Source organism: Balaenoptera acutorostrata, chromosome 2 (assembly GCF_949987535.1).
Source record: "Balaenoptera acutorostrata chromosome 2, mBalAcu1.1, whole genome shotgun sequence".
In the NCBI taxonomy this organism is placed as follows: domain Eukaryota; kingdom Metazoa; phylum Chordata; class Mammalia; order Artiodactyla; family Balaenopteridae; genus Balaenoptera; species Balaenoptera acutorostrata.
In genome coordinates, this window is record NC_080065.1 from 169,156,214 (window position 1) to 169,170,305 (window position 14,092).

The following is a 14,092-nucleotide window of genomic DNA, read 5'->3' on the forward strand; positions in this document are numbered from 1 at the left end:
TAAAGCAAGCAGAAACTTCTCAGAGACCCGAGGAGGAGTCCAACTGCAGGAGCAGAAGCCAGCTCAGGATAGGTGTGCGGGGGACTGACAGCCCGAGGCCTCGCCCCCGCGCAAGGTCCGCCCACCCTCACCCTGGCCACTCAAGCAAGCAACGCTCGCCCGCCTCCTGGGATTGCTGTGGCACTAGCCCGCGCATGCTCGCGCACACCCCGCCCCCGCGCACGCTTCGCCCGCCCGCCGCCAGGGGCTGTTTTGGGGCCCGCCCGCACCGCCTCCATCCCTCTCCCCCACCTCCGCCCCCGCGCACGCTCCGCTCGCCCGCCTCCAAGGTGTTGTGGCGCGCGCCCGCCCGCGCCGCCGCCCGGGCCGCCCCTTCCCGCCGCCTCACTCCTCCCCAAGATGGCGGCCGCAGCGCTGCTCAGGGGTGCGGCTCCAGGGCGCGGCGGCCGGGCCTGGAGCTGGCGGCTGCGCGCTGCCCCGAGGCTTCGCCTGGCCCACAGCTCCTGCTGTCAGGGTGGTAAGCCCGCGGGCAGCGCGGCGTGGACCTGCTTCCTACTGGGCGAGCGCGCCCTGGTGCGCGTGCGCGGGCCGGACTCTGCGCCCTTTCTCCTGGGTCTGCTGACCAATGAGCTGCCGCTTCCAGGTCCTGCGGCCGGCGAGGCTTCAACTTCGGCGCGCTCGGGCTACGCCCACTTTCTCAATGTCCAGGGACGCACCCTCTATGACGTCATTCTCTATGGGTGAGAGCGGGTTGGGGCACAGGCTCTGGAGGACCGGGGTAGAGGAGGGGGTATCACCCAGGGGAAGGGCACCCAGGAGCGGGCATGAGAAGGTTTGGAGGATGGGCTCCCATGGAGGGCTCTCAGGGGAGGGGCGGACAGGGGGCGGAACTAAGGACACCCAGAGGCGGGGCACCTAGGGGAGGACTACCAATGGCCCAGGACGGACATCCAGGAGAGGACATGCAGGACAGGGCATCCAGGGGAAGGGACATCTGGGAACCTGTGCATAGGGTGGGCCGAGGTGGGCCTCCAGGGGAGGGCACCTGAGGATGGGAGGCGCGCCCAGGGTAGGGAACTTGGGGACCCGCACACAGGGTGGGCTGGGGTTGGGCACCTGGGGGAGGGCACCGGGGCAGGGCAGCCCTAGGTGGGCTGGAGCCTGCACCCAGGGATGGGCCAGCGACATTCACCCATGGGAGGGCCTGGGCGCCCCTGCGCCTGGCCTCTGATCCTGATCAGACCCACTGCACGGAGAAGGGGTCGTGGCATCTGGAACCACACTGCAGGGAGCAGCCTCTGCGCGACTGGCTTGTGCCACTACTTCCTGAGTTCTCCAGTGTACACACATTTCTCTCCAAAATCTCACCGTATTCAGTGATTATTAGCGTTTGGTGTTTTACATGAGTCTATGCTGATTTTATCATGACTATCAGGACAAGCCAAGTCAGTGGCCTTTAGAGCTATAGAGCTTTCGGTTTTCACTTGCTTAGCTTTCTCAGACTTGGTTCTTCTAGAACCTCTCATGCAGTTGCAGGTCGTTGCTCTGCCTGAAACCGCCCTGGAAACTCCAATGTCCCTCTTCTATTGTGGGTTCTTGTCTGCATCTTCCTCAGTGCCTGCCTGCTGGAGGAGTATGCTCTTTAGTGGCTTGTCGAGAGGTAGGATACTTCAGGTGGACCTTTGACTCCTTCAAATGGTTTCATCTGATAGCTTGGCTGGGCATAAAACTCTAGGCTGAAAATCGTCCCTGAAAACATTGAAGCCACAACTGGCATTGCTATCAAGAAGCCTGGTGCCTTTTTATTTGTGAGCCTTTGTGTGTGACTGCTTTTTCTTTGGACACTCTTCGGGGCTCTTTTTCATCCTGATGTCTTGAAGTGTTATGACGATGTGTTGTATTTTGAGTCTTCTTTCACGTCATGTTGCTGGGCACTTGGTGGGCTGTTTGACTCTGGAACAGGGGTCAGTAGAGTATGACCCTTGGGCAGATCCAGCTCACTCTTTTCATAAGTGAAGTTTGATTGGAATGCTGCATGCCCATTTGTTTGTATACTGTGTGGCTACTTTCATTTTCCAATGGCAAAAGTATAATTAATAATATAATAATGTGGTAGAGACCGTGTGGCCGCAAACCTAAATTATTTACAGTCTGGTTCTTTACAGAAAAGGTTTGTTGTCATTATCTGTTTTATGTAATTATTACCTTCCCAGTAGTTGCTTTAATCTCTTTTAGAAACTTCGTTCTTTGATTATCTTAAACCCTCTGTGTCAGGAATTTTCAGTTAATCTATCAGTGTTGTAATGATGTTGTTTTGGTCCCCAAATTTTCTTACTTGAGTCTCCAGTCTGCCTTTACATCTTTCTGCATTCTTGTTATAATGAATTTATATCCTCATGAGTCACTCTACAGTGTAAAATTTTTTTGTTTCTAGGGTTTTTTTTTCTCTTCATACTTTTCCTCAGGTCTGAAGCATTTTTGCTTAGCTGCTGGGCCAGCAGTTCTTGTCACCAAGCGTGTATGTGGTGGCTCTTTCCACACATTGTGTATACCCTGATTTATCCTATAGAGGAGTTTGTTTTTCTCTCTCTGTTAATTCCTGAGAATGGGGTATCGCTGTGCCACTTGCTCTCTGTGTGCTGAGGGAATTGGAGTGCACTGTGATGACGCCCCCTGACCCTAGGTGCTCTTCTGAGATTCCAACTCAAAGTCCTTTGTGGGGAGTGCCGCCCTGAGGGGTGGGGTGGGGTCTTCATTCCATCAGAAAGAGACAACCTGAGTTAGTGGCCCCACTTCTCCTGAGCAGTTAGAGGAGAGAAGACATGAGAACACTCCCTCAGATGGCTGCTCTTGGACCTGGGGGCTTGGTAAACAATGTCCAGATTTATCTCTCGCAGTTCTGCTCTGGGACATAGGGTGCCAAGCCTGCTGGCCTTCCACCCCATCCCTATGCCTCTGTTCTGGTCTGATGCCTGCTGTTAGTTCATGGAATGTGATCCTTCCCCTCCTGGTTGCTCTTGGCCCTTTACCTACATCTGATCTCACTGAAGTCTCCTCTCTGAAGAGAGGGACACACTGGCAACTGGCTGTCCCGCCTGGGAGCCTGGGACCTTCCTGCTTTCTTCGTGCTTGCTCTCTGCCTGGTGTTTTCTCTGCATCCTCTCTGGAATTTTTCTTTTTTTTTTGGCCATGCTGTGCAGCTTGCGGGAGTTCAGTTCCCGGACCGGGGATTGAACTCAGGCCACGGCAGTGAAAGCCTGGAATCCTAACCACTAGACCACCAGGGAACTCCGTGGAATTTTTTATTTAAACTGTCACGCTTCTAGTTTCCCATCCTTGAGTTATTCCTTCCTCAGTGCACCCTGGTCCGGATGTAGGAGCATCTCTCAGACAAAGCTTTAGCTTTTTGTTTTTGTTTTTTTTAATAGATCTTTATTGGAGTATAATTGCTTCACAATACTGTGTTAGTTTCTGTTGTACAACAAAGTGAATCAGCCATATGCATATGTATATCCCCATATCCCCTCCCTCTTGAGCCTCCCTCCCACCCTTATCCCACCTCTCTAGGTCATTGCAAAGCACCGAGCTGATCTCCCTGTGCTATGCTGCTGCTTCCCACTAGCTAACTATTTTTACATTCGGTAGTGTATATATGTCGATGCTACTCTCACTTTGCCCCAGCTTCCCCATCCCCGCTCTATGTTCTCAAGTCCATTCTCTATGTCTACGTCTTTATTCCTGCCCTGCCACTAGGTTCATCAGTACCATTCTTTTTGATTCCATATATATGTGTTAGCATACGGTATTTTTCTCTTTCTGACTTCACTCTGTATGATAGACTCTAGGTCCATCCACCTCACTACAAATAACTCAATTTCGTTTTTTTTTCCCCAAACTAATCAATTTTATTTATTTATTTATTTTTATTTTTAAACATCTTTATTGGAGTATAATTGCTTTACAACGGTGTGTTAGTTTCTGCTTTACAACAAAGTGAATCAGCTTTATACATGTATAAATGTATAAATACAAATATCCCCATATCTCTTCCCTCTTGCGTCTCCCTCCCTCCCACCCTCCCTATCCCACCCCTCTAGGTGGTCACAAAACACTGAGCTGATCTCCCTGTGCTATGCAGCTGCTTCCCACTAGCTATCTATTTTACGTTTGGTAGTGTATATATGTCCATGCCACTCTCTCACTTTGTCCCAGCTTACCCTTCCCCCTCCCTGTGTCCTCAAGTCCATTCTCTAGTAGGTCTGCGTCCCGTCCTGCCCCTAGGTTCTTCATGACCTTTTTTTTTTTTTTTTTTTTTTAAGATTCCATATATATGTGTTAGCATACATTATTTGTTTTTCTCTTTCTGACTTACTTCACTCTGTATGACAGACTCTAGGTCCATCCACCTCACTACAGATAACTCAATTTCGTTTCTTTTTATGGCTGAGTAATATTTTATTGTATATATGTGCCACATCTTCTTTATCCATTCATCTGTCAGTGGACATTTAGGTTGCTTCCATGTCCTGGCTCTTGTAAATAGCGCTGCAGTGAACATTGTGGTGCATGTCTCTTTTTGAATTATGGTTTTCTCAGGGTACATGCCCAGTAGTGGGATTGCTGGGTCATATGGTAGTTCTATTTTTAGTTTTTTACAGAACCTCCAACTGTTCTCCATAGCAGTTGTATCACTTTACATTCCTACCAACAAGCTTTTTGTTTTTAGAGTAGACTTTATAGGGAGTTCCCTGGTGGCCTAGTGGTTAGGATTCCGAACTTTCACTGACGTGGCCTGGGTTCAATCTCTAGTCAGGGAACTGAGATCCTGTAAGCCATGTGGCATGGCCAAAAAAAAAAAAAAGAAAAAAAAAGTAGACTTTTTAGACCAATTTTAGGTTCATGGCAAAATTTAGGGGAACGTACAGAGACTTCTCATATACTCTCTGCCCCCACACATGCATAGTCTCCCCCGTTATCAACCTCCTCCTCCAAAGTAGTATGTTATTTACAATCGACGAGCCTACATTAACACCAAAATTACTCAGAGTCCTTAATTCACATTAGGTTTCACTGCTGTTGCTGGACAAATTGGACAAATGTCTAATAATGTGTGTGTACTATTATAATATATATGGTAGTTTCACTGCCCCTAAATATCCTCTGTGCTCTACCTATTCAACCCTCCCTTCCTCCTTACTCCTCACAACCACTGAAAGGATCTTTTTGGACCTGGAACTGTCTCCATAGTTTCACTTTTTCCAGAATGTCACGTAGTTGGAATCATAGAGTATGCAGCCTTTTCAGATTGACTTCTTTCACTTAGTAATATACATTTGTGTCCTCCATGTCTTTTCAGGGCTTGATAGCTCATTTTAGTGTTGAATAATAGTCTAGAGTATGCAGCCTTTTCAGATTGACTTCTTTCACTTAGTAATATACATTTAAGTGTCCTCCATGTCTTTTCAGGGCTTGATAGCTCATTTTAGTGTTGAATAATAGTCCATTGTTTGGATGTACCAGTTTATGTATCCATCTACTGAAGGACTTCAGCAGTTGCTTCCATATTGTTGCAATTATGAATAAAGGTGCTATAAACATCTGTGTACAGGCTTCTCTGTGTGGCGGTTAGTCTTCATCTCCTTTAGGTAAATACCAGGGAGTGTGATTGCTGGATTGTAAGGTAAGAATATGTGTAGTTTTGTAGGAAACCACCAAAGTATCTTCCAAAGTGGCTGTACCATTTTGCATTCCCACCAGCAATGAATGAAGGCTTTCCGTTGCTCCATAACCTCACCAGCGTTTGGTGGTGTCAGTGTTCTGGATTTTGATCATTCTAATAGGTGTGTAATGGTAGCTTGTTGTTTTTTTAATTTGCTTTTCCCCGATGACATACGACGTGGAGCATCATTTCATATGTTGTTTGCCACCTGTCTGTCTTTGGGGAGGTGTTTGTTGAGGTCTTTGGCCCATTTTTAATCAGGTTGTTTGTTTCCTTATTTGAGTTTTAAGTGGTTTTGTATATTTTGAGTGACAGTCCTTTGTCAGATGTGACTTTTCAAACCTTTTCTCCCAGTCTGTGGCTTGACTCCTCATCCTCTCAGCTGAGGCTTTGTGTTTTGAAAATATTTCCTCATTCTGACCATGTGTTTGTTTCCTGGGCCTCTGTCTTCATGATGGAGGCCTTAAGTGCTGGCTGCAGAGGAGATGCTCCAGGTTTTGGTCCTGGGCTACTCTGACTTTTGTAGGACACACTGAAGTCTCTGTCTGCGGGTTTCTGGGGGGGTGTCTCTGGGGGCCATCCCGCCAGGTTGCCTGGTGAGGATTCGGATGGTCCACTGCTCCCTTGTTTCTCTCCATGCCTGGCTCATCTCAGCTGGCTCCATGCTGAGTCTGGTCTCGGCAGGTTCCTGGTCTGTGTGTACCCAGCAGAGGGAAGGCGGGAAGTGGGGCTAGTGCATCTCTGCCCAGGACGTCACGGCTCCTATGGCAACCCCACTGAGCCTCCATTTAACCCACGTCTCTAATGCCCTCCTGCTGCGGCCATGCTCTGTGGGCCCCTGGATTGTCTGCTTCCTGCCTCGTGGGGAGCGTGTAGGGCTCCATGTACTCAGTCCCCCATGGGCACACTGTAGGCTGTTCCCCTAGGCGACTTGGAGCATGCCAGCCTGACAGGGTCCTCCATGTCCAGTCCTGCAGCAGCCCAAGGCCCCTGGTGAGTGTCGCCACTCCTTGACAGGCATTTGGGTCTGGTCTCTGTGCACCTGTGTGCCCCTTACCTGCTAGCCCCCTTGTGCCCCATGCCTGCCCATGCCTCATGACCTGGTACCTACAGTGCCCCTGAGGGGATCTGTTTATGTGTGAAGACCCTGGCCCTGGGCAGAGCTGGGTCCAGGGCTGCACTCGAGGAGTGAGGTCCCTGTGTTTATGGGGGTGGTGGGTACCTTGGTGTCAGGTACTGTGCAGGGCATTGGGCTGCTGGAGGAGGGCACTCTGGGTGTTCTGGGTGAGGGGTTAGGTGGGCTTGACCCTCCCTTTTTGGGTTTTCACACAGCCTGCCTCCTGGGCAGGAGGGTGGGTGAGGATGGACACCTGGGATTGCACTGCCACCACATGCTATATCCAAGTCCTGCCCGCCAGGCCGGCTGGGGAGGCTGCAGGTGCCCCTCGACCTTCCTTTTCCTGCTGCTGCGGTTGTGCCCCTGGGAGGGGCTTCCAGGCATAGCAAATAAAATTGTGGGTTGCCCAGGTAAATCTCAAACAGACACGGGTGACTTTTTAGGAGGTGACCTATGCAGTGTTTGGGAAATACATATACTAAAGACATTATTCACTGTTTTCTGAAATTCAAATTTGACTGGACATCCTGCGTTTTATCTGGCAGCTCTACTCAGGGGCACTTTGCGACGTCTGGGGATATTTATGGTTGTCATTCAGGCGTGGATCCTCCTTGCATCTAGTGGGCTGGGCCCAGGGGTGCTCTCAGCGCTCAGCAGTGCCCAGGATGGCCCACAGAGAGTGCTCCAGCCCACACACTGGCCATGCCGGCCAAGAAAGCTGCCCCGAGCATAGGCTCACCCTACTTCACCCCTTCTTCTTCTGACCTGTCCCCCATTACTCAGCTGCATCAGGGGCAGCAGGCCGTCTGATTTGGGGTGGTGGGGAGCAGGGGTGCATTGCAGCTTTGTTGGTCCTGAGGGGCTGAATGGCACATGGCCATTTGCACAGGTAGCTCAGAAAGTGTCTGAGCCCAGAACCTGGCCCTGCCCCACCCAATTTGTCTTGAATCCCGTGGAACATCCGCCGCATGAGTGAGATGGGGGCATCAGCCGGGGGCCTGTCTACCCCGGCATCCTGGTGGTCCCTTCACCAGCCCTTCTTGGGGCCCTCTCCATGCTGGGCCTCCTCCCTCCTTGGGTATGGCTTTACCCGCATCTCTCCCTCTTCCCTCCGAGGTTTACTCTCCCCTACGACCTCACATTCTATCCACCCATGCCCAATTCCTCCCCTTGCCAGTATTTCATACTGTTTCTGTCTGCTTCCTTTATCGGAGATTTAAAAAATAAAAATGTACCTGCCCATGGTTAAAAAACCTAATAACATTAAAAGGCTTTTTAAAAAAAATTTATTTATATTTATTTATTATTTTATTTTTGGCTGTGTTGGGTCTTCGTTTCTGTGCGAGGGCTTTCCTCTAGTTGTGGCAAGCGGGGGCCACTCATCATCGCGGTGCGCGGGCCTCTCACTATCGCGGCCTCTCTTGTTACGGAGCACAGGCTCCAGACGCGCAGGCTCAGCAGTTGTGGCTCACGGGCCTAGTTGCTCCGGGGCATGTGGGATCTTCCCAGACCAGGGCTCGAACCCGTGTCCCCTGCATTGGCAGGCAGATTCTCAACCACTGCGCCACCAGGGAGGCCCTAAAAGGCTTTTGATGAAAATTGACTGACTGCTGTCTTCCTTCTCACCGGCATGGACCAATCTTCTCCAGAGACAGCTCCTTTTTCTTCTTTCTTTTTAACTTTTTATTTCGAAATAATTATAGATTTACAGGAAGCCACAAAAAAATGAGCAGGGATGTCCCATATACCCTTCACCCAGTTCCTGCAGTAGCATCACCTTGCCTCCTATAGTCCAGGGTCACAATCAGGGGACGGACATGGGCCAGCCACAGGGCGCACTCAGGTTCTCCCAGATTTCCATGTGCTCTCATGCATGCAGCTGTGATTTGATCACAGCTGTGTAACCTCGATCAAGACAGAGCTGTTCCATTACCATCAGGCTCCCTTCTGCCCTCTGTGGGCATACTGCCCTTCTCATCCCCTCAGCCCTGCTCACTCTCCATCTTTATGATCGTGTCATTTCAGGAATATCGTACAAACAGAGTCTTCTGAGATTGGGTTTCACTCACTTGATGCCCTTTGGCTTCATCAGTAGTCTGTTCCTTTTCCCTGCTGAGTAGTATTCCATTGAGGGAATGGACCACAGTTTGTTTAACCATTCACCAACTGAAGGATATTTTGGTTTCATTTCTTGGCTGTTAAGAATAAAACTGCCTCTAACGTTCATGCACAGGTTTTATGTGAACACCTGGGGTGTTTTCTAGGATAAATACCCAGGAGTACAATGGCTGGGTTGTGTGGTAGCTGCATGTTTAGTTTCATAAAGGACTGCAAACCATTTTCCAGAATGTCTGTTCCATTTACATGCCCACCAGCAAGGCTGAATGACCCAGCTTCTCTGCATCCTCACTGCCTTGGATGTTCTTATTTCTGATAGTTGTGCCCTGGTATCTCATCATGATTTTAATTTGCCTTTGCTTCATGATAAGTGACTTTGAACTTCTTTCCATGTGGTTATCTGAGGCAGCGCCTTTGAACTCTTCTGTTTTTTTCTGGCATTTTAATTCCGTCTGTAAATGATCCTTTTCCCACCCCTCAGCTGATCTCATTTCTGACCTTCTTTGAGGACTGTTTGGAAGGTGAGGCGCTAACCTGACTTGCTGCTGCAGCCTGCGGTGTTCCGCTTTCTCCACATGCTTGTGCCTGTCCTTACTGGACCCATGGCTGATAGTTATGTGCATGGACATGACAGCGTTTGTGCTGTAAGGTGAACCCACCAAGCAAGCTTCTGTATCTCTTTCCTCGGGGGGTGACTGGCTGCTCCAGGGCAGCACTTAACCCTTTCCTGCCTGGGGAGGGGGTTGGGGGCACAGCTGATGGGTTCTGGAAGAGGGGTCTGGGGTACCAGCTGATGACCTTTCTCTCTTATATGTGCTCCTGGAAGGTCTTACCCGCTTCTGTGTCTCAGCTCCCATCCAGCTGTGGGTCCTTGCTCAAGCCACATCTATAACCAGGACTCCAGCCATGTACTCCTCTGGGTCCTGCATGTCTCCATTTAGGGTCCCTCCACCATGTCTGAGGGTGCACTGGCCTCTCCTCTGTGCTCATCTCTCTGGGCCCCATCATCCATCCATCAATGACACCAGGATCTGGGGTCATTCCAGTGGATGTGGGCTGCCTGAAGTGAGGGTTAGGATGGTTCTGGCGCCCTGATCAGGTTGCGGAGCTTCCCTAGGGGAGGTGGGAGGTGGGCATGGGCAGGGTGTGACCTCACCATGCATCTCACCTGCGTCAGCTGTCTGCTGTCCTCCCAGCTCTTCCTGTCTGCCCACATCCCTCCTGAGATCCATTGTGCGCCCTGCCTTAGGAACCTTGGCTTCTCAGTGGCTTCTCAGGGCTGGAGGAGGCAAATCCTGGACTTCAGTGTGGCCGTCTGTGCCTTTCCGCCTCACCTTGCGCACCGGACACCACTGTGGTCCCAGGGCCCTGCTTCCCACCTGTTGGGCCAAGCCCTCTCCTCCACCTGCCAGACTTTCCTGGGGTTTCCACCCTGGGCAGGGAGGGGTGGTGGCCATGAGGTCTCCAGCACGTGCTGTGCTGTGCAGCTTTACTAGGTGGACCGAGGTGCACTTGGGAGGCACAGCCACGTATGGCCGCGGCCTGACTCCATGCACTTCCCACGGTGTGCCCTGCCCGCCCCCATGCACCCCTTCCTCTCCCCGCAGGCTCCCTGAGGGCTCCCACGAGCAGCCCACTTTCCTCCTGGAGTGTGACAGCTCAGTGCTGGATGCGCTGCAGAGGCACCTGGTGCTGCACAAGATCCGGCGGAGGGTCACCGTGGAGCCATGCCCCGAGCTCCGCGTGTGGGCCGTGCTGCCCTGTGCCCCTGAGGAGGCCGGCAGGGCTGTGCTGCTTCAGGAGAAGGCCGAGTGCACCACCATCCTCACCCGTGATCCCCGGACTGCTCGCATGGGCTGGCGGCTCCTCTCCCAGGATGAGGGCTCAGCCCTGGTGCCCGGGGGCTGTCTTGGGGACCTCCAGGATTATCACCGACACCGGTACCAGCAAGGTATGGACATGGGGTTGGACCTGGGGAAGGGTCGGGGGTAGGGGGGTGGTGCTGGATGTGGGGGGAAGGACAGGGTGGGATGGGAAGGGACCGGAGGGGTGTGACACAGAGCCCTGGGGAAACTGTGTGGTGAGCCCAGGCACTGGGAGGAGCCAGGGGAGAGAGCAGAGATCTGGGGTCAGGGGTAGGGTCTTCGTCTTTAGTGGGTAGTACTGAGGGCCAGACCAAGGTGCTCACCCAGGGACCAGAGTGGGGGGCTGGAGTAGGGACCTGGAGGATGGGGAGGGACAAGAACGGGGTGTAGGAGGGACCCAGAGGATTGTGGCGGGTCAGATGGTGGGACTCCTACAGGCCAGTACCCCCGGCCACTCTTGGTTGAGCCCCCAGCTCTGGAGGACACCTTAGATCTCACCAAGCCTCTCCCTACCTCTACAGGCGTTCCCGAGGGGGTCCACGACCTGCCCCCAGGAGTAGCCCTACCGCTGGAGTCTAACCTGGCCTTCATGAATGGCATCAGCTTCACCAAGGGCTGCTACATCGGCCAGGAGCTGACGGCTCGCACCCACCACATGGGTGTCATCCGAAAGCGCCTCTTCCCAGTACAGCTCTCAGGCCCCCTCCCTGTGGGCAGCATTGCCCCTGGCACCTCTGTGCTCACCAAGTCGGGGCAGGCAGCCGGCAAGTACAGGGCAGGCCTGGGGGACGTGGGTCTGGCTCTGTTGCGGTCCGAGAAAATCAAGGGTCCTCTCCACATCAGAACCTCTGCGAGTGGCCTTGTGGCCCTAACTGCGTCTGTGCCAGACTGGTGGCCCACACCCACTAAGTAGCCCTGGATGTCCCTGCAGCCCTGTACAGGGCCTCTGTTTGTCTGCTGCACCCTGGAGGCCAGCCCCCACTTCCTAGGGTGGCCCAGTTGAAAGAACACCCCCTGGGAGGGTCCCCAAGTATATGTGGGCCTCCCAGAGCTGCAGGCATGGTGGGGCATGCTGCTGCAGCCCAGGTGTTCCCAGCCCGTCATGCTTCCTGTGGAGGGTCCTACGCTCAGGCTGGCTGTCCTCTCCTGGTGGCTTTGCGACTGGAGCATCAGGAGCCCTCCTGAGGACTGAGGGCGGGTAGAAGTGAGTCCTGCGCCTGCCTCTGTGCTGAGCAGAGGCCCAGCTTCCACCAGGCCCTGGATGAGATTTCCAAACCATATAGATCTAGAGGTAGTTCATCCATCAGGCAAGGGCAGGATGCTCCAGGATGCCTCTGGGCTGTCCGCACCCCTCTGAGCCTGCTTGGTCAGGCCTGGAAAGGAGGCTTCTCAGTGTCTGGGGTGGCTGAAGGGGCAAGTGGGCTCTGGGAATGGTCTTACCATGTTGGCTTGGGGGCATGTCTCAGGGTGGGAATCTCCTGGGGCCAGGTGGAGTGGCGGCGTCTGCGAGTGGAGGCACGTGCACTGCTCACACCCACCTGAGCCCTCCCAAGTGTACCTCTGTGCTCAGGGGTGCCAGCTGGGGGAGCCCCAATACCACTTTATGCCGGGGTAGCACATCTCCACAGCTTCGGCCCCACGATGGCATTGGCAGCCCCCCTCTCCCCACCATAGCCCTCACGAGCTCAGGGGAGGAGTGGCTGCCCTGGGACGGCAGTGCCCAGGGTGCAGAGAGGAGTTTCTGCTTGGCTTACTTGCTGCTGTTTTCTGATGTAGTCATGTCTTCACAGTAAGGGGATGACTTACTTCCCCACCTTAAACCACTGACCTCCATTTTCCCACTGCAATGTGAATCTCATGCTTACTGGGTGTCCTACCTGATGCCTCAGAGTGGCTATTAAAGTGTGACCCACGATTGGCCCATGTGAAACTCTGGTTTCTTTTTTTTTTTTTTTCCCCTTAACTTTCTTTATTTGTTTATTTATTTATTTACTTAAAATTTTTATTGTAGTATAGTTGATTTGCAATGTTGTGTTAGTTTCTGCTGTACAGCAGTCAGTTATACATACATCCACCCTTTTTGAGAGATTCTTTTTCCATATAGGTCATTACATAGTATTGAGGAGAGCTCCCTGTACTATACAGTAGGTCCTTATTATCTATTTTATATATAGTAGTGTGTATATGTCAATCCCAGTCTCCCAATTTATCTCTCCCCCACCCCCTACCACTTCCCACCCTGGTAACCATAAGTCTGTTTTCTACATCTGTGACTCTATTTCTGTTTTGTAAATAAGTTCATTTGTACCATTTTTTTTTAAGATTCCGCGTATAAGCGATATCATGTGATATTTGTCTTTCTCTGTCTGACTTACTTCACTCAGTATGACAATCTCTAGGTCCATCCATGTTGCTGCAAATGACATTATTTCATTCTTTTTTATGGCCGAGTAATATTCCATTGTATATATGTACTTTTTTTTTTAAGATTTCAACAAATTTATACAATATATATTGAGCACTAATTCCTGTACAGCTTATTCTTACTAGTTTGAATCCAGCTATTCCAATGTATTATGAACCAGTTAGCTGTCCATGTCTTTTAAAACAAGTCTCAACTGAAATCTCAGAACAATCACAGCAAAAGCCGTGGAATAATGGAAGAATTAGATGTTTCCATCATAATTAAGACCAAGGATCCATGAGGGGCAGGAGAGAGCATTCAAGGGTAAAAATCAAGTTTCCTACCTAGGTTAGATAGTAGCTGAATTGGGATCTTAGAATTCCCAACTTTTATTTGGTGTAGCAATAAGATACAAAAAAGGCAGGGGCACCTTTTTTTCCTAAATGGAAACCTTCACCAAAAGAGGTTAGAAGACTTCAAGGCAAGTTCTTTCTCCAAAATGAGTAAATGACATCAGTTCTAATTCTTACTGAGGTTACAAACCAACCATCAGGATATTATTAACTCATGTGTAAGAGGGAAATTGGGAGGTAGGGAGAGGTAAGGCCTCAGCAGAGAAAGCAAGTTTTAAGTAGGGAGATAGCCAGCTTCTACCCTGAAGTTATTGCTAGGTTGTAACTGAGCTGCATATATGTAGACCTGTTTCGCAGAGGAATTGAGTAGCTGAATCCTTCGTTAAACTGGTAGGCACTGTAAACTGTAGTATTTACTGTCCAGCAGAAAGGTGAAAGATGATGTCTTTACAGGGAAATCTCTTGATTCCCCCAGTTTCTACAAAGGCTGTAGCCAAGAATCGTCCAGGACTTGGT

The 14,092-nt window shown here is 51.2% G+C and overlaps 1 protein-coding gene across 2 annotated transcripts; it reads left to right on the top strand.

Annotated features, from left to right (window-relative positions):
- The first annotated feature begins 349 nt into the window (after nucleotides 1-349).
- On the top strand, nucleotides 350-13,163 carry IBA57 (iron-sulfur cluster assembly factor IBA57). Of its 2 annotated transcripts, none has more exons than XM_007169943.2 (3): nucleotides 350-740; nucleotides 10,562-10,905; nucleotides 11,341-13,163. In XM_007169943.2, the coding sequence occupies exons 1-3, from the start codon at nucleotides 400-402 to the stop codon at nucleotides 11,730-11,732; spliced, it is 1,077 nt and encodes a 358-aa protein (XP_007170005.2). In that variant the 5' UTR covers nucleotides 350-399; the 3' UTR covers nucleotides 11,733-13,163. The 2 variants fall into 2 exon arrangements, with proteins under 2 accessions (XP_007170005.2, XP_057394318.1); XM_057538335.1 differs by lacking the exon at nucleotides 350-740 and adding an exon at nucleotides 774-832.
- The last annotated feature ends 929 nt before the right edge of the window (nucleotides 13,164-14,092 follow it).